The 18,199-nt window shown below is 54.9% G+C and overlaps 3 protein-coding genes and 1 long non-coding RNA gene across 5 annotated transcripts; 1 reads left to right on the top strand and 3 right to left on the bottom strand.

Moving 5' to 3' along the window:
• Nucleotides 1-801: 801 nt before the first annotated feature.
• On the bottom strand, nucleotides 802-2,582 carry LOC136022109 (uncharacterized). Its single transcript, XM_065695040.1, has 5 exons — nucleotides 2,516-2,582; nucleotides 2,293-2,414; nucleotides 2,067-2,127; nucleotides 1,794-1,873; nucleotides 802-1,706 (listed from the first exon to the last, which is right to left on the bottom strand). The coding sequence occupies exons 1-5, from the start codon at nucleotides 2,580-2,582 to the stop codon at nucleotides 1,074-1,076; spliced, it is 963 nt and encodes a 320-aa protein (XP_065551112.1). The 3' UTR covers nucleotides 802-1,073.
• Nucleotides 2,583-3,575: 993 nt separating this feature from the next.
• LOC136021837 (uncharacterized) lies at nucleotides 3,576-9,736 on the top strand. 2 transcript variants are annotated; one of them, XR_010615916.1, is made up of 2 exons: nucleotides 3,576-3,902; nucleotides 8,279-9,736. It is a non-coding gene; the product is annotated as an uncharacterized LOC136021837 (long non-coding RNA). The 2 variants fall into 2 exon arrangements; XR_010615915.1 differs by lacking the exon at nucleotides 3,576-3,902 and adding an exon at nucleotides 4,801-4,862.
• A 369-nt stretch (nucleotides 9,737-10,105) lies between these two features.
• Nucleotides 10,106-10,601, bottom strand: LOC136021908 (vitamin K epoxide reductase complex subunit 1-like). Its single transcript, XM_065694608.1, has one exon. It carries the CDS (start codon nucleotides 10,595-10,597, stop codon nucleotides 10,139-10,141), a length of 459 nt encoding a protein of 152 aa, XP_065550680.1. The 5' UTR covers nucleotides 10,598-10,601; the 3' UTR covers nucleotides 10,106-10,138.
• A 1,573-nt stretch (nucleotides 10,602-12,174) lies between these two features.
• LOC136022108 (coiled-coil domain-containing protein 183-like) lies at nucleotides 12,175-16,738 on the bottom strand. The gene is made up of 13 exons (XM_065695039.1): nucleotides 16,672-16,738; nucleotides 16,209-16,570; nucleotides 15,673-15,834; nucleotides 15,445-15,549; nucleotides 15,143-15,265; nucleotides 14,639-14,767; nucleotides 14,438-14,498; nucleotides 14,257-14,357; nucleotides 13,741-13,970; nucleotides 13,280-13,439; nucleotides 13,020-13,139; nucleotides 12,675-12,771; nucleotides 12,175-12,284 (listed from the first exon to the last, which is right to left on the bottom strand). Exons 1-13 carry the CDS (start codon nucleotides 16,736-16,738, stop codon nucleotides 12,175-12,177), a joined length of 1,827 nt encoding a protein of 608 aa, XP_065551111.1.
• Between the last annotated feature and the right edge of the window lie 1,461 nt (nucleotides 16,739-18,199).

The raw sequence follows: 18,199 nt of genomic DNA, 5'->3' as shown, positions 1-18,199 counted from the left end.
GAGGGCAGATAACCCTGCAATGGACCAAGGTGAGCAGACAAGGCTCAGCTCCCTGGGGCTGGAGCAGCCCCAGCTTCTACCAGAGATGGGTTTTCAGCTCACCCAGAGGCAGGAGCACTGCACCGCAGCCTTGGCCTTCTCCATCTTCTCCGTCAGCCAGGCGTCACGCTCCAGCCGGGACTTGGTGGCCTCCGGTTTGGCAGCTGGGGTGGAAAGGTTGTGGCAGGGAAGGATGCCTGCGGCTGCGCCCGCATCCCCCCCCTGCACCCTGACAGGCACTCACCCCCCAGCGGGTCCTGCTCGGGCAGGCTCAGCAAGTCCCTGGCGACGTCATGCCTGGCTTGCTGCAAGGATGTTCATCGTCACCGCTGAGCTGCTGGCACCCTGGGGGAGCTGGCTCTGCAGCCCCTCGCCCACGGGAGGCTGGGCACCGATGCCCGCCCTGTGCCTGCAACCCTGCCTGGGCCAGGTCCCCCCAGCTCACCGCTTTCAGAAGCCTTTCTTCTGCTTCCTTGAGCCAGCGTCTGTCTACGCGCTCTTTCCGAGCAGCCAGGGTGCGGGCCCTGAGCTCTCTCTCGGCACGGAACTGGGCTTCCATCCTGGCCTTGTGCTCCTGGAGCAGAGCAGAGCAGAGCAGAGCAGAAAAGAAGTGGCTCCCAAAGCTACAATGGACCTCTGTGGGCTTCTAACATGGGCACGGCCAGCACAAAAATGCCCCCCCCTACCCCGAGTAAACAGCCCCGGAAGGAAACTCAGCAAGGACAGCTAGAGAATGGAGAATGCCACCTTCCCCACGGCCAGTGCTTCAGGCAGCTGTCCCCAGCGCAGGGCAGCCTGGCCCGAGAGCCACACACGGGAGGGTGCTGTGGGGAGGCCAAGCTCAGTCTTGCTTTTCCTCGAAGGAAGACTCAGCAGCCTGGGCACCTGGTGCCACCTGTGGGCTCTGCAGGGCAGGAAAGCACCCTGAGGTGCGCTGGACCGTCTCACCTTGGCTACACGAGCAGCTCTGAGACCATGCGAGGCCCTGAGCTCCATGTCTTCCACCTCCCCGTGCTGCAGCTCGGCCGTCTCACTCAGCACGTCCAGGTGCAGAGGCAGGTGGGCCAGCTCCTGGGACACGGGGAGCCACAGCCCACTGAGTCCCAGGGGTGCCCTGTGCTGGGACAGAAGATGGGGGGGAGCAGGAGGAGCTCCTGCAGGAGGGTGTCCCACCAGCACAGCCCCTTGGGCACTTCAGGGCCTTTGCAGGGGGAGCGGCTGAGAGCACGGCGCAGTGAGGATGAGCTCACCTTCCTCAGGGCATCCCGCACCGCCACGTACAGGGCAGTCACCTTCTGCCCAGCGTGGACTTTTGTCTGCGTCTTCTCAATGCTGCTCTCCAGCGTCCGAACCACCTGGGGCAGAGATGGTTGGGGACAAGGGGTGAGCCCATGTGCTGAGACCGGCGCCCACCCAGGGCTGCAGGCTTGACTGAACCCCCCCACGGGTGCTGCCACCCCAGCAAGGGGCCCTGGGACCTGTGCCTGGTGCTGCTTCTCGTCCATCCGCACATCCTGCAGCTGCTGCAGCCGCCTCTGCAGCTGCTCCTTGGCCCGGCTCCGCTGCTTCACCTGGTACAGCAGCATGTTGCACGTGTTCACCCGGCCATAGATTTCGGCCCGCAGCTTCTCCTGGGCCACCTGCGTGGGATGTGAGCATTTGCCAGGCTGGAGTCAGGGCTCGCTGGGCACCCACGGGAGAAGGGGTCCTGCCCGCACAACTCTTTGCCAAGGCAGAGCTGGTGATGCTGGCACCTGCTCGCTCCCTTGGCGGGACAGGAGCTCTGCTGCGGCAAAGGTCCCGCTCAGGGAGCTAACGGAGACACTGATGGGTCCTGCAGTGCAAAGGGTTCCACGGGACCACTCATGGACACCCCGTGTCTCACTGCACCAGCCCTGTGGGGCTGTCCTGGGGCTGGCACCAGGTTCCTGTTCCCTACAACCGGTCCTTCTGAGCATCCCCTGAACCCCAGCCCGCTGCGAGCAGCCTGCACCCGCTGGACTCTGCTATTACCTCCACCGTCTTACTGGCCAAAGCAATGCCCAAGGGCTGCTCCGCTGCGCAAGCCTCAGAGAGGGTGAGCTCATGCTGTGGGCAAAGAAGGGCAGAGAGCACATCAGTGCCAGGCTGGGGACGGTCCCAGCCTCCTGCTGCCCTGCACTTCCTGCTCCCGGAGAGGACCAGTGGAGAAGCTGGCTCTGCAGCTCCGGCAGAGCCACAGTCACGGAGGCAGCAAATGGGACCTGCTGGTACCTTCCGCACACGGCCCAGGACACGGGTATCCTCCTGCACCGCCTCTCGCAGCTGGGGCAGCAGCTCCCGGTTCTCATTGAACCTTTCTTCCTCTGGCTTGGAGTAAAACGTCCTCGCTAGCCCTGCAGGACATTGAGGAGCTGTTGGTACCGTGCAGGACGATGCGGGGACCAAAAGCCCCCGACTTGGCCCAGTCCATAATGCAAAGCCAACGGGGCAGCACCTTGCAGGGCTATGCTGGCCCGCATCTCACGGATGCGCTTGCTGAGGTTTGGCTTCTGGCCCAGCATGATGCTGCTCCTGCTGCCTTGGCTCTCCAGCCCCACTGCGTACGTAGCAGCCACTGCAGCTCTACTGCCCGCTGCAACGCTCACGGAGCTGTGGCCAAGCCAATGGAGCCTTGCGACCTATGTGGTCATAGTTGTCGCAGGGCTGTAACCACAACACGGAGCTGAGCTCCCTGCGCCCTGGCAACTGTTGCCGGGCTGTAACCACAGCAACGGAGCAAGAGCAGCCTGCTGCTGCCCGGACATGTCCCTTTGGAAATGTCAGTTAAGTGGTCAGCAAACAGCCGCGCAGCGAGTTACGCTCCTGTTGACACGGGCAAGAACCCACCGGCTCTCCATACTGGTGTTTATTTTGACGCTCACCGTATGCTCTTGCTCACCTACAAACGGGACAAGAAACGCAAGCACATGCAGCTGTTTGTTGGTCAATAGCATCAAGTTCCCGCCACCAGAGAGCTGCAGAAAAAGACTTTTAAGGAAACGGCCTTCCCAGCACCAAGCTCGTACATGAGCTGAGATCAAGTTTCCGTAACGCGGGACCTTTAGCCTGAAAACAAAGAAATACGGGATTGCCAAATACCCTCTGAGGCCGTCACTCAGCATCTCCTGTGCAGATTTATAAATGGCGGGCTAGTGCTAATAGCCAGTGACAAGCTAAATACCAACGTGATCATCTCCAGTGCCTCAACAAGCCTGCATGAAGAGATGGCCTAAGAGTCGCCAACCGCAATCGCTTATCGCTTATGCAAACATAGCAGATGTTGCCTAAAGATAGCTGTAAGATGTTCCAGGAAATGGCAGAGATAAGACGAACAAAGGACATAGGAGTAGAGGGGTCAACAATGGGACAAAAGAGGAAGACTTCTCGCTTCGGCCTCAACGACCATCAGGAGGCAGAAAACGACCCCCTAACAACAGCTGAAGCATGCGCAGAGTACCTCCACTACTTCATGAACACGGAAGTAAAGATGTATAAAAAGGGACTGTTTGAACTGCTCAGCACGGCAGTTGGCGGAGCGCAGACTCCCCTGTCGTCCAGCGCTGTCTTTGCTCATATTCTACTTGCTATAATTAATAAAATTCCAATTGGATTATGATCCGTTGTGGTCTCAATTTATAACAATTTCTGGTGCCGTGACTCGGATAAGGAACGGTGGGCTTTGGTCCTCCGGGGAGGCGCCCCGCGGCGTTTCGCGGCCCCGCGACCAACAGCTTACCTCATCCTTACCGACGAACCTAAATGCTAGAATATGAGCAAAGAAGGAACCGGTAAAATCCCATAAAAATTCTGTGCACGGGAGTCCGGACGAAGACGCAGGACGCGTAAGTATATTGCGAAACTTTCCGCAGAGCGAAATAGTTCGCGGCGGAGGACTGCAGAGTGAAATTGTTCACGGCAGAGATTGTTCGCGGGTTTACCGTTCGGGCGGGATTGGGTTTCCTGGAATATAACGAATGAGAGGTTCGATATACTGAACCAAGCGAGTGTGGACCCTTAAGTACTGCGGTTCCCATCTCCCGCGAGGGACTGGGCCAGGAACAAGGGGGAGCGAGCGAGTGCGTGTTCGGAGATGTTCCAGAAGATGGGGGCGAAGGGCAGCAAGCCTTCGACTCCCATGGGATGGGTACCCATTGTACCTAAGAATACCCCTCTGGCATATATCTTAGACAATTGGAGATGTCTCCCTGGAACCTTAGGGAAAGATAAGCAAAAAATGATAGAATATTGTACTAAGATATGGGCAGGGAAGAAGATTTTTAAAAATGTTTTTTGGCCAATCTATGGGTCAGAAGAAGATTGGGTAAGACAGCAATTAAACCTCTGGGTTAATAATAAAAAACCCCTTAACCCTGAGGAGAGTCAATATGCGGAAGTGTGGCTAAAAAGACCGGGAGCTAGACTTTACCCGCTGAATGAGATAAAAAAAAACTAAACAAAAGAAAAAGAAGGTATAATATGAAGCGGGGACAGATACTAAATATGTATAGGCGTAAGGGAATAAATGTAAAGGAAAAACGACCCTGGGTGTGCATACTTTGGAGGAACGATCCCCATGCACCTCAGCGCTGAATAAAGCATACCTACTTTACAACTTTAACGAGTTGTGGAGTCAATCCGCGTATCAATTTGGCGAGCCAGCCAGGAGGCCTCTGTTCGGCTGCAGGATCGGGTGAGGAGCGGATATCCTAAGCCCCACCCCAGGCCGCTTGCCTGGAGGAGCTCCGCTTCTCATCCGCTCACTGCAGGGACAGACAGCGACCTGCGCCGGCTGCGGAGAGGCGGTGTGCTTGGAATTCAGGTACTTTGGGGGGCCTGTAGGGCGTACGCGTGGCCGGGGTTGCTGGTAAGGCGTGCAGAGACGTCTGGCGCACAGCGGAGTTCCCCTTGGCAGGTAGGGCTTGCAAGCTGGGGGCTCGTCGACCGATAGTGCGGCTGCAAGCGATCCTGGACGCGGATCGGGCGAGCCCGGGTTTTCGCTGCATCCCAAGTTTTGGGAGCCAGGGCGGACCTGCTAATGACCGTGTAGGAAGCAGGAGAAGGGCAAGCGGAACCATAGCGTGAGTGTGTGGGATCCCATGTGTTTCTGTGTGACTGAGACGTAGCGTAGCTACGAAGCGAGTGTGGAGTCCTAATCCGCGGTTCCGTGTCTCCGCGAGGGGAGCGGCCGGAGACGGACGAAGCGTTTATGTTTTTCTGTCCTGTGTCTTGTCTGTGTATAACCATCAAGCAGCTCAGAAAGCGGGGGAAGGTCCGACTACCCCTCCCGCAGTGGATAACTTTACGAAATACAAGGGCAAGGGAATTTCCTATATGCCCTGTGAGAGTATGTGCCTTGTAGGAGTGCAACTGTATGTGACGGGTGGCATTTCACGTGGACTCAGGACACCGGTGGGGCAGATACTGCTCGGGGTGTCTTACAAAACACTGCCAGGTAGAAAATTATAATTATCTAATCGGTGACCAGAAATGAAAGATTACTTTGTGGAGAAAAACCACAAAATCCTGGCGGACTTCCGGGAAGTTAGAATGGAAAACTGAGAAAGGGTTTATAAAAGGTATCAAAGAAAATTTGAGAAGATGTGGTTACAAAGGAAAAAAAAAACAAATAAAATGAGAATACAACAATTAATGTCTCTCTTTTTGGGACAATCAACGGGGGATATCAGGAAAACCTTCGTAACCTGACATATGAGTGCATAATAAGTTTTGAACAGTGGAACCTGTTGTGGATACTAGGGCAGTGTAAATTTTGCTGGAACTGAAACTATGTTCTAACGACAGGGGAGTTGATCTGCAGAACCCAGAGATACTATCTTACTGAATCCCCTGAGAATATCATAAAACTTGTGTGTAGGTGCTCTCATATTTTAAGTGCATTTGCAGAGCACTGGGAAAGAGAAGCTATAGAGATTTGTAAGAGATTGTTTGAAATGGGAGCCGGTCAAAACAAGGGAATTGTGAAGAAAAGCCCATTGGGTTACATTTTGGCACATTGGAAAGAACTGGGAGGTTCTTCTGGGGGCTCGGTAAACAAGAAAACATTGGTAAAATATTGTAATCAATGGTGGCCTTTATAAACTTTGGAAAATCAGGAAAAATGGCCTAAAAATGGAACTCTGAATTCTAATGCATTTTTTTACAATTTATGTTGGTTTTGAGGTGGCCAAGAAAATGCAATGAAGTAATGCACGCAGATATGTTTCGCTTTAAGAAAGCACCTGGAGTGGCAGACAGAATGTGAAATTAATATAACTCTGCCAGATCCCTAATTTTGGTTTTGGAAAAGGACAGGGAAAAACAGAAAGCTAAGCTGGAGAGATGTTGTTCAGCCTGTGATATTGGGACAGTCATCAAGAAAATTATATACCACAGGTACCTCCGAGAGGAGCACCCTCTGCCTCTGTCCTATCAGGTATTGATAAGGAGGAGGAAATTGCTGTCACTGGCAACAAGCAGCACATTCACATTCAGGGTTAAGAAGGGGTTAAACCAGAAGTGCTGTTGCAGAGGCAGGCATCTGTAGCCCCTGCAGAGCAGGGTGAGCACCTGTGAAAAATAATAAATAAATAAATAAATAAGGGAAAACCAAAGGGGAAAGGAGGGAAGCTGCCGCAGTTCCCGTGTTTGAGCATGGAGAGTGTATAGGAATTGGAAATAGGTAGAAAAGAAAAAGCTGGGTCGTGCTACAGCCACGGCTGCGCTGGTTGCTTTAAAACTGGTGGAGGACGAATGTCGGACAGAAGTGGGGGAGTAACCTCCTCTTCTGTGGAACCGGATCGGTGTGAGTGCTATGAGGAGTTTGGACGCTGGGAGTGAGACTACCCTAGTGGGAGTGCCATGGGGTGGCTCGGGTGACTGAATTGGAACTAGGCTGACGGGACCAGGGGAGGAATCTTCCCTAGCAGAAACACTGGTTATAATGGAATTTTTGGTTGATACAGGTGCAATGTATTCAGTTTTAAACAAAGCTTTAATACCTTTGGGGATGATTATATGATGATAAAAGGGGCGACTGGCCAAGGTGAAAAGGCTTATTTTTGTAAACTACTAAAATAACAATTGGGAAAACAATGGGGCATCCGTAAGTTTTTGTATATGCCTAACTCCGCAAAAGCTCTTTTGGGGAGAGATTTGTTAGAACACTTGGGAGCAACCATTACTTTCAAAGGAGGCGAGATCACTTTAAAAGTAAAGGACCAACAGTATATAGAGATGTTAAAAGCTTAATTTTGATCACTAATCATGTCGAGGGAGAAGTCAGATTGAAGATATATTGGATCAGGTATTCCCAGGGATATGGGCTACAAACATACCTGGAAGAGCTCCTAAAAGAATACCAGGTACAAACGGGGAACGTGCTGTTACAGTATGTAGATGATCTGCTCATAGCAGGGAATAATAAGGAGGATGTAAGAAAAGAAAGCATTCGATTTCTAAACTTTCTTGCACAAAAGGGCCTACGGGTATCACAAGAAAAGTTACAATTTGTGGAGGAAAAAGTGAAATATTTGGGACATTATTTGTTTAATGGCCAGAAAATATTGGAGCCAGTCGCATTAAAGGCCCAGTGACGAGACCCCACTGGAAAGTAATCAGTACTCCAGGGGACACCAAGAAAATCCTGAAAAGATAACGTAATGATAGAGACTTTATTTAATTATTTTGCCGCATTATCTTTTGGTATAAAGTGTGTATTGCTGTTTATATTTGCTATAATTATTTCTCCTCTTTTCTATTATATATGGAAACGTACAAAGTGTGTTGAAGGAAATTGCTAAACTTATGCAACCACACAAGAGTGAATATAGAAGATATGCTGATGTAAATAATGTATGTACTCTAGATATACGAATTAGGTGTAATAATTTGAATTGCAATTGTTATCCATTTGCTTGTTTTAGGTGTAAGGTATGTCAGGATAAATGGTGGACACACTGTGAATGTGGATGCCCTCCAATAGGAGTTTGCACACAGTGTTGGAAAATCAAAGAACTCTCACTGAGTGGAAATTAAAACAATTAGAGTCTAAACCAAGAAATTATTTGGGAATCCCATGAGTGGTGGGAGATTTTTGCCAACGGAATAAACCCTCAATATTATTGTTACCACTCCAATGAACCAGTCCCCTTTATAGCCGAAATTTTGATTATAAAGTGTAGAAGGGAAGTACTAACTGTATCTTGCTTTGCCCCATTAGTTAAGGCTGCAAAGTGGGAAGCCTATGTAAACAGGCAGAAAGCCCGAAACAGCTGTTCTCCTGAAGAATTCCCTTGCTGCCGAGAAGATGGTACACCCCATGGCTCGAAGCAACCGAGTCGACGGGCGAGGCAGAGGAGGAATAAACTGTGGAGAAAAGAACCAGAACAATGGGATGCAAAAACAGCAATGGCCGAACTTCCCCAGGACTGGTAAAAATATACTTAAATTGGCAAAATTGACAGACACCCTTTTTCCTGGTATACCGTTAGTTTTGTTACTGATAATAACCCAAGCAAATGGAAACCCGCATGAACCATTAAAGTGGGAATTAATATCCTGGGAAACTTCCAAAGTGATAACCACTTTCACTGGGACGGGACAACCTGAATTCCCTGTACAACCTTTATGTAGAACTCCGGAAAAGGTTAGATCAACGTAAGAAAGATCGTGAGGCGGGCAGGTCATGGTATGAAAATTGGTTTAATATTTCACCTTGGCTAACCACTTTGTTGTCTGCTTTAGCAGGACCGCTTATTATGTTGGTTTTGGGACTTATATTTGGGCCTTGTATATTACGCTATATTTTACACTTTATTAGAGAACGGTTTGACATAGCAAAACTGCTTATTTTAACTACGAGATCTGGGGTAAAATATAAGAGTGTATCTATGGATGAGGATGAAGATTGTTGTGAATGTGTCATGCCACGTAAAAAATATACCTGTGATTGTAAGGAATTACCTTGTGAGTGTTATGATAAATGTTGGGAGTGTGGAACAAGGTTGGCTTACAATTCTGAAAATGAAAGCAGCATCTAATAAACAATAATAGGATAAAAGAAAAAGGGGGGATTGTAAGAAACTATGAATTGGGATATTGTTTATTAAGATTTATGTTAAGCCCAATGTAAAGGTTAGGCAATAAAAAGTATGAAATTGCTTACTCAAACAGTCACCGGACACAGCTTACATAGACTAACAGTTGCCAACCGCAATCGCTTATCGCTTATGCAAACATAGCAGATGTTGCCTAAAGATAGCTGTAAGATGTTCCATGTGAGAAACTATAGACTAGTGTATTGTTTATTAAGATATATGTTAAGCCAAATGTAAAGGAACTGACAGAGATAAAACACAGCTGGCCAAGATAAGATAGCCGCAAGATGTCCCAGGAACTGGCAGAGATAAGACTAACAACTCCCTGCAAAGACATATGGATGAAGGATCAAAGGAGGAAGACTTCTCACCAGGAGGCAGGAAACTACCCCCTAACAACAACTGAAGCATGCGCAGAGTAATTCCACTATTTCATGAACAACGAAGTAAAGATGTATAAAAAGGGGCTGTTTGAAATACTTAACACGGCAGTTGGCGGAGCGCAGACTCCCCTGTCGTCCAGCGCTGTCTTTGCTCATATTCTACTTGCTACAATTAATAAAATTTTAATTGGATTATGATCCGTTGTGGTCTCAATTTATAACATAATTTATTTTGGGTATTTTCCCCCCCTTTTTTAGCAGCAATAAGCTTTCCCATTGAAGAAGGCTGCAGTCCAAGTGCTCTCCTGTGTGCCCGGGGCTGGAAACTCTTTTTCATGCAAGTCTGATGGCCTTCCCTCCCCACATCTCCCCCTTCTTTGTTTTGTGTATCCCCTATCAACACCTGCTTAAGGGCTCGATTAATAATCATAGAATCATAGAATCACGGAATAGTTAGGGCTGGAAAGGACCTCAAGATCATCCAGTTCCAACCCCCCCGCCATAGGCAGGGACACCTCACACTAAACCATCCCACCCAAGGCTTCAAAATAATTCTTTTTCCCCCGTTGCTGTGATTGCTGGCCCCGTTTTGGGCTGAATTCAGTGGGTTTGGGGGCGCTGGCGCCAGCGGCGCAGGTTGAGGCGCAGCAGGAGCAGGTTGAGGCCGTAGGTGCTGAGGCAGACGGGGCAGAGGTCGTGCAGGGCGAAGGCCAAGATGGCCGCCAGCCACAGCGACGCCAGCGCCGACGCCAGCGCCGACGCCAGCAGCACCGCAGAGGCCCCGCGGCCACGCACGGGCCCCAGAACCCCTTGCAGGAGGCAGAACACGACCCCCACGGCCCCACTGGGGACGCTGGCGGCGCTGTCCCGGCCCAGCAGTGGCTCCACCAGCCCCAGGCCATGCCCCCACCGGGACGCGATCACGCGCGTGCACGACACCGCCTCGGCCAGGTCCCAGCGTGCGCAGTACCCGGGGCCCTGCGCGCGCGCCCGCTCCACATGGAGCGCGTACAGGGAGAGCGCCGCCCCGGGCACGCACAGCGCCGCGCGCGCCGCCATCGCCTACGTGACCGTTGTACCTTGTGGGGGATGTACAGGAATGTTCATGGTTATGGTGAATGTTCCTGGCCATACACTGATGAGAGAGGAGAAACCAAGGAATAATCCCTCTTACTCAACCGCTTTGTTTCCTAAGGGTGCTTTGGTGAACTGCTGGGAACCCCTCTGTTGCTTAAAGAGTGCTTTGATTAACTGCTTGAATGCTTTAAGGGGGCTATGTAACTAAGAGATACGTACATCCCGTTACAGGATAAGTAACCAGAGAGCGAATGGAATTTACGGGGCTAAGATGGTGGTTAATTGCATGGGAAAGACATCTCCCCGTGAATGTACTACCAAGACGGTCAGCAAGGTCTTCACCGGAGAATGGCCCCAGCAACGAGAACAGAATAATGGAAAGGGGCCACGTCGGCATCCAGGTACAGAAGAAGGGATTGGCTGAGACCCCGGGCCAAGAAGTGTAAGAGACTAGACCCCAAAGACCCCGGTGTGCGTCTCTGGTGCGGCGGAGACTCCCCGGCGCACCCAGCGCTGATTGCTTATTGCCTCTCGATAGTAATCAGTTGTAATAAAATAATAGAATCAGATCACGGCTAAGACGAAATCTTTATAACAGTCTCTACCACCTGCAATTGGTGGTAGAACTCCTGCAGGCACTGCGAGAAGCCCCTGGCCCTGCCAGCTTCACACAGGGTGAAGACGGTCTGCAGGAATTTCGTCTCGGCATCCTGCTGGGCAGCCTCCTTGACACCAGTGGATGAAGAATTGCACTGCGCGTCACTTTTGTTTTCTGCCCCCCTCCCCTTCCTCCGTGCTCCTCTCGGATCTCCGAGAGCCATTCCTCATGGATGCCGCTGTCCACCCCACTGTGGTGGGGAGAGTGTGCCCAGGTGGGGGCCAGACCCACTGCTCCTCAGTCCCTCAGCCCAGTGGAGCGGCGGTCCTCTCACACAGGCCTCCTTGCTGCCTCAGCACCCCAGGGCTCCCATTCTGCCTGCCGCCAGTGCCCACATGGCACCCTAGGTTTTCCTTGGTTCCCTTCCACGTGGAGGGATGGAGTTTTAGGGGGCTAAGAAAGGGCAGGTTGGCATGTCGGTGGGGCCTATCTGGTGCTCACCACGTGTAGGTGATGCTTCTGTAGAGAAGAGAAGACGGCCTGTGAGCTATGGGCAGGGCTGAGGTTCCCGTGCTGGAGCCAAAGGCTTGGCGTAGTGCCCTCTGTGCCAGCCCGTCGGGGTCCGGGAAGTGTGCAGAGGGCCCAGGAAGGTGTTGGACCCACGGCAGCAAGGGGGAGAAAGCCAGCCTGCCCCCAGCTGTGCTCTGCCCAAGAAAGATGGCCCCAGCCCAGCCCATTGCCACCCCTGTGGGGAGAGGGGCAGGGGATGTGGCTGCCTGCAAAGCCAGCTCAGCTCCCCTCCACCTTTGAGCCGCATGTTCCGCGGACAGAAGTGACTTGCGACCTCCTCTTTCGGCTCTAACACGAGCTTTGGAGGAATGAAAAGCATCTCCTCTATTAAACCAAGGGGAAAGTGTACAAGGGGTGGTCTGGGGCGTCCCCAGCTCTCGGGGAGCAAGCACTACTTCCTCTTGCTTTTCTTCTTGCTTTCGATCAGCCGCAGCCCTTGCTTCTTGATGTCTTCTCTGCTGAGGACAAGGCCGCTCTGGTTGTCCCCAAAATCAGAATCGTCTGCAGGAGAGAGCGCAGAGGAGCGGGCTGGGGAGGGACTGCGGGGCTGCCTCTGCTGTGCCTGTGTCCCCAGGAGGAGCCAGCACAGTTTGGAGGGTGGCTGGCATCTGCTGCCCAGTGATTTTGAAGACGACGAGGGTCTCCCCGCTTGCCCCACAGCATCCCTCCTTGCTCCTGCGGTGGTTCTGCGCTCCCCAGCCCACCGCCTGCCTTCGCTCTCCCACATCCACACATAAAAGCAGCCCCATGCTCAAAGCCCTGGAGACAGCCGAGGTCAGCCCCAGCGCCCGGAGCAACTCCTGGGTTGGGCTCTGCTGGGACACTGGGAGGTGGGCAAGGACGCCCAGAAATGCCTGGGGCAGTTGCTGTGGGATGTGTCCCCTTTCCTACCTTGGACCCTCATGCACACGTCCTCCAAGGAAACCTTCTGGTTCTGTGGCTCGTTCAGGAGGGTTTTCTCCAGCAGCTGCCTGACCTTCACAAAAGTCTGTGAAAGAGACGCTGTGTTCACAGCTGAAGGGGAGGCGGGTGTTCCAGCCAAAGGGGTGCCCAAGCTCCATGTGCCCCTGGTAGGGAACAGCCCACAGAGCCCAGGGCCACCGGGGCCTGAGCTGCTCCGTGGCTCCTCCCTCGAGCACCTCCATCCTCCAGCTGGGAGGATGGCTTGGGCTGGGCCACCCGGGAAAGCCTGTGTGGGTCCCCAGAGAGCGCAGCAGGGATGGAGCCCCCGGGCACCTCATCGTCCTCGCTGTGGCTGCAGGGGGGCAGGTGAGCCACCCGCTGCACCAGGTACTGCAGCTTCTGCTCACACTGCTGGAGCTTCTCGTGCGCTCCCACGGCCTTGACAGAATGCTCCTGGAGTCAGAGAGAGAACAGCCTCGGTGGGGAAAGCGAGCCCCTCGGGGTGATGGCTGCTGCACCGAGCGTCACCACACGGAGCCGTTGCAGCAGCGAGCAGAGCCTGGGCTGTGCTCAGCCCGGCCCTGTGCGGGTACCTGGCCAGGCACGGTGATGCCCCGCAGACGGCCCCAGAGGCTGTCGAGTCCGTTTGCAAAGTCCAGCAGCGTCTCCTGGCTCCTCAGCAGCTGCGCTCGCCTCTCTGCCAGCCGAGCCTCCTCCCACTGCAGCCTCGTCCTCAGCTCCTCCTCCAGCCCCCTGGAGCCAAGCACGGTCACATCCATCCAAGTGCACAGGGCTGCAGACGCCCCAGAGCTCTTGCAAAAGCTGCTGCCCACGTTCTCCCCTGCCCCAAGCGCAGAGCAGAGGTGCTGCCTGCAGCTCAACCCCGTGCTGCTGCTGGGCCCACTTCCCGTGCCAGGCAAGGAGCAAGGCTCCTCGTTGGGTGCTCTGCCAGCGCCAGAGCTGGGGCAGCACTCTGCTCAGAAACCCTCCCAGTGCGGGAGGGGTGGGCAGCCGCAGGGTGACAAAGGAAGGGGTGCCCTGTTGGGACACCTGCCATGCACATGCCCCCCTGCCCCCAGGGCTGGTGGCCCCTTTGGCATGGCTGTCCGGAGCCCAGCAGCACCTGCTTGTGTCTGCGGGCTGGCGAAACTTCAGCTCATCCCGCTGCATCTCCAGCTCCTTCAGTGCCTTCTTCAGCTCCTGCTGCTTCTCCTGGCGCCCTCTGAGGTACTGTTCGAGTGCCGCCAGGGACTTCTGCTGTGCCAGGAGCCTGCCGGGGACGTCCTGGCCGGGGGAGAGCACATGGACTCAGCCCAGGCCACTCCTGCAGGGTACAGGATCTGGGCCGCGGTCCTGGGGAGGTTTCTGCCCCAGGAACCACAGGAACCGCTGCAAGTTCGTGTCGTGGAGCACAGCAGTTCCGTCCCTGCCTGCACAAGAGGGGCCCTGGGGGGCACTGGGGACAGAGGAGGGCAGATAACCCTGCAATGGACCAAGGTGAGCAGACAAGGCTCAGCTCCCTGGGGCTGGAGCAGCCCCAGCTTCTACCAGAGATGGGTTTTCAGCTCACCCAGAGGCAGGAGCACTGCACCGCAGCCTTGGCCTTCTCCATCTTCTCCGTCAGCCAGGCGTCACGCTCCAGCCGGGACTTGGTGGCCTCCAGTTTGGCAGCTGGGGTGGAAAGGTTGTGGCAGGGAAGGATGCCTGCGGCTGCGCCCGCATCCCCCCCCTGCACCCTGACAGGCACTCACCCACCAGCGGGTCCTGCTCGGGCAGGCTCAGCAAGTCCCTGGCGACGTCATGCCTGGCTTGCTGCAAGGATGTTCATCGTCACCGCTGAGCTGCTGGCACCCTGGGGGAGCTGGCCCTGCAGCCCCTCGCCCATGGGAGGCTGGGCACCGATGCCCGCCCTGTGCCTGCAACCCTGCCTGGGCCAGGTCCCCCCAGCTCACCGCTTTCAGAAGCCTTTCTTCTGCTTCCTTGAGCCAGCGTCTGTCTACGCGCTCTTTCCGAGCAGCCAGGGTGCGGGCCCTGAGCTCTCTCTCGGCACGGAACTGGGCTTCCATCCTGGCCTTGTGCTCCTGGAGCAGAGCAGAGCAGAGCAGAGCAGAAAAGAAGTGGCTCCCAAAGCTACAATGGACCTCTGTGGGCTTCTAACATGGGCACGGCCAGCACCAAAAATGCTCCCCCCTACCCCGAGTAAACAGCCCCGGAAGGAAACTGAGCAAGGACAGCTAGAGAATGGAGAATGCCACCTTCCCCACGGCCAGTGCTTCAGGCAGCTGTCCCCAGCGCAGGGCAGCCTGGCCCGAGAGCCACACACGGGAGGGTGCTGTGGGGAGGCCAAGCTCAGTCTTGCTTTTCCTCGAAGGAAGACTCAGCAGCCTGGGCACCTGGTGCCACCTGTGGGCTCTGCAGGGCAGGAAAGCACCCTGAGGTGCGCTGGACCGTCTCACCTTGGCTACACGAGCAGCTCTGAGACCATGCGAGGCCCTGAGCTCCATGTCTTCCACCTCCCCGTGCTGCAGCTCGGCCGTCTCACTCAGCACGTCCAGGTGCAGAGGCAGGTGGGCCAGCTCCTGGGACACGGGGAGCCACAGCCCACTGAGTCCCAGGGGTGCCCTGTGCTGGGACAGAAGATGGGGGGGAGCAGGAGGAGCTCCTGCAGGAGGGTGTCCCACCAGCACAGCCCCTTGGGCACTTCAGGGCCTTTGCAGGGGGAGCGGCTGAGAGCACGGCGCAGTGAGGATGAGCTCACCTTCCTCAGGGCATCCCGCACCGCCACGTACAGGGCAGTCACCTTCTGCCCAGCGTGGACTTTTGTCTGCGTCTTCTCAATGCTGCTCTCCAGCGTCCGAACCACCTGGGGCAGAGATGGTTGAGGACAAGGGGTGAGCCCATGTGCTGAGACCGGCGCCCACCCAGGGCTGCAGGCTTGACTGAACCCCCCCACGGGTGCTGCCACCCCAGCAAGGGGCCCTGGGACCTGTGCCTGGTGCTGCTTCTCGTCCATCCGCACATCCTGCAGCTGCTGCAGCCGCCTCTGCAGCTGCTCCTTGGCCCGGCTCCGCTGCTTCACCTGGTACAGCAGCATGTTGCACGTGTTCACCCGGCCATAGATTTCGGCCCGCAGCTTCTCCTGGGCCACCTGCGTGGGATGTGAGCATTTGCCAGGCTGGAGTCAGGGCTCGCTGGGCACCCACGGGAGAAGGGGTCCTGCCCGCACAACTCTTTGCCAAGGCAGAGCTGGTGATGCTGGCACCTGCTCGCTCCCTTGGCGGGACAGGAGCTCTGCTGCGGCAAAGGTCCCGCTCAGGGAGCTAACGGAGGACACTGATGGGTCCTGCAGTGCAAAGGGTTCCACGGGACCACTCATGGACACCCCGTGTCTCACTGCACCAGCCCTGTGGGGCTGTCCTGGGGCTGGCACCAGGTCCCTGTTCCCTACAACCCGTCCTTCTGAGCATCCCCTGAACCCCAGCCCGCTGCGAGCAGCCTGCGCCCGCTGGACTCTGCTATTACCTCCACCGTCTTACTGGCCAAAGCAATGCCCAAGGGCTGCTCCGCTGCGCAAGCCTCAGAGAGGGTGAGCTCATGCTGTGGGCAAAGAAGGGCAGAGAGCACATCAGTGCCAGGCTGGGGACGGTCCCAGCCTCCTGCTGCCCTGCACTTCCTGCTCCCGGAGAGGACCAGTGGAGAAGCTGGCTCTGCAGCTCCGGCAGAGCCACAGTCACGGAGGCAGCAAATGGGACCTGCTGGTACCTTCCGCACACGGCCCAGGACACGGGTATCCTCCTGCACCGCCTCTCGCAGCTGGGGCAGCAGCTCCCGGTTCTCATTGAACTTTTCTTCCTCTGGCTTGGAGTAAAACGTCCTCGCTAGCCCTGCAGGACATTGAGGAGCTGTTGGTACCGTGCAGGACGATGCGGGGACCAAAAGCCCCCGACTTGGCCCAGTCCATAATGCAAAGCCAACGGGGCAGCACCTTGCAGGGCTATGCTGGCCCGCATCTCACGGATGCGCTTGCTGAGGTTTGGCTTCTGGCCCAGCATGATGCTGCTCCTGCTGCCTTGGCTCTCCAGCCCCACTGCGTACGTAGCAGCCACTGCAGCTCTACTGCCCGCTGCAACGCTCACGGAGCTGTGGCCAAGCCAATGGAGCCTTGCGACCTATGTGGTCATAATTGTCGCAGGGCTGTAACCACAACACGGAGCTGAGCTCCCTGCGCCCTGGCAACTGTTGCCGGGCGGTAACCACAGCAACGGAGCAAGAGCAGCCTGCTGCTGCCCAGACATGTCCCTTTGGAAATGTCAGTTAAGTGGTCAGCAAACAGCCGCGCAGCGAGTTACGCTCCTGTTGACACGGGCAAGAACCCACCGGCTCTCCATACTGGTGTTTATTTTGACGCTCACCGTATGCTCTTGCTCACCTACAAACGGGACAAGAAACGCAAGCACATGCAGCTGTTTGTTGGTCAATAGCATCAAGTTCCCGCCACCAGAGAGCTGCAGAAGAAGACTTTTAAGGAAACAGCCTTCCCAGCACCAAGCTCGTACATCAGCTGAGATCAAGTTTCCGTAACGCGGGACCTTTAGCCTGAAAACAAAGAAATACGGGATTGCCAAATACCCTCTGAGGCCGTCACTCAGCATCTCCTGTGCAGATTTATAAATGGCGGGCTAGTGCTAATAGCCAGTGACAAGCTAAATACCAACGTGATCATCTCCAGTGCTTCATCAAGCCTGCATGAAGAGATGGCCATTTGAAGGACAAGCAGGGAAGGGTTTGTACACGCAAGGAATCTCCCCAGTCTGGCCATGCATGTTTTTACCATGTTTTGGACCAGAAACTCTTACCCTGATGTGGGCTTTCAGAGAAGCTTGTGACTGTAGGGATGACCCAGAGCTGAGCTTCTCCCTCTCTCCCTGGTCTTTTCCAGCACGTTTGTGCAGCCTTGCCTGGAAACTGCAGCTGCTCAAAGCAGAGGCAAAGTGCAGAAAAACAAGTAAAATAGATAAAATCACTATTAATAGCATGAACAAGTACTGTTCAACCCCACAGGTGTGGTTCAAGAGTGGGAGCAAGGACCCGCAAGTGCAGTGCTGGGAAGTGGCCCCTGAGCCATGCCCTGAGCTTCCCGGCTCTTCTTCACTTGGTCTCCTTCACCTGCTCCCTGCCCTGGAAGAACGAGGACGTGGTGGGCACCGTGCTGCAGGAGCAGGGTTCAGGCTTCAGGTGTGTCTGGCATGCTCACCATCTCCCCTTAACCCAGACCCACAAACTCTCTATTGTCTGCCCACCTGTGCCCAGACAGAGTTTCGTACTCTCCAGCCTATCCCTAACATAAATAGCAACTCCCCCTCCCCGTCTGCCGGGCCTGTCTTTTCTAAAGAGCCTGTAACCTTCCATTCCAACACTCCAGTCATAGGAGCCATCCCACCATGTTTCTGTGATGCCTATTATATCATACCCCCGGAGACGTGCACACATCTCTAATTCCTCTTGTTGGTTCC

This window comes from Lathamus discolor, chromosome 14 (assembly GCF_037157495.1).
Source record: "Lathamus discolor isolate bLatDis1 chromosome 14, bLatDis1.hap1, whole genome shotgun sequence".
Classification (NCBI taxonomy): Eukaryota; Metazoa; Chordata; class Aves; order Psittaciformes; family Psittacidae; genus Lathamus; species Lathamus discolor.
This window is presented reverse-complemented; position numbering and strand designations above follow the sequence as displayed.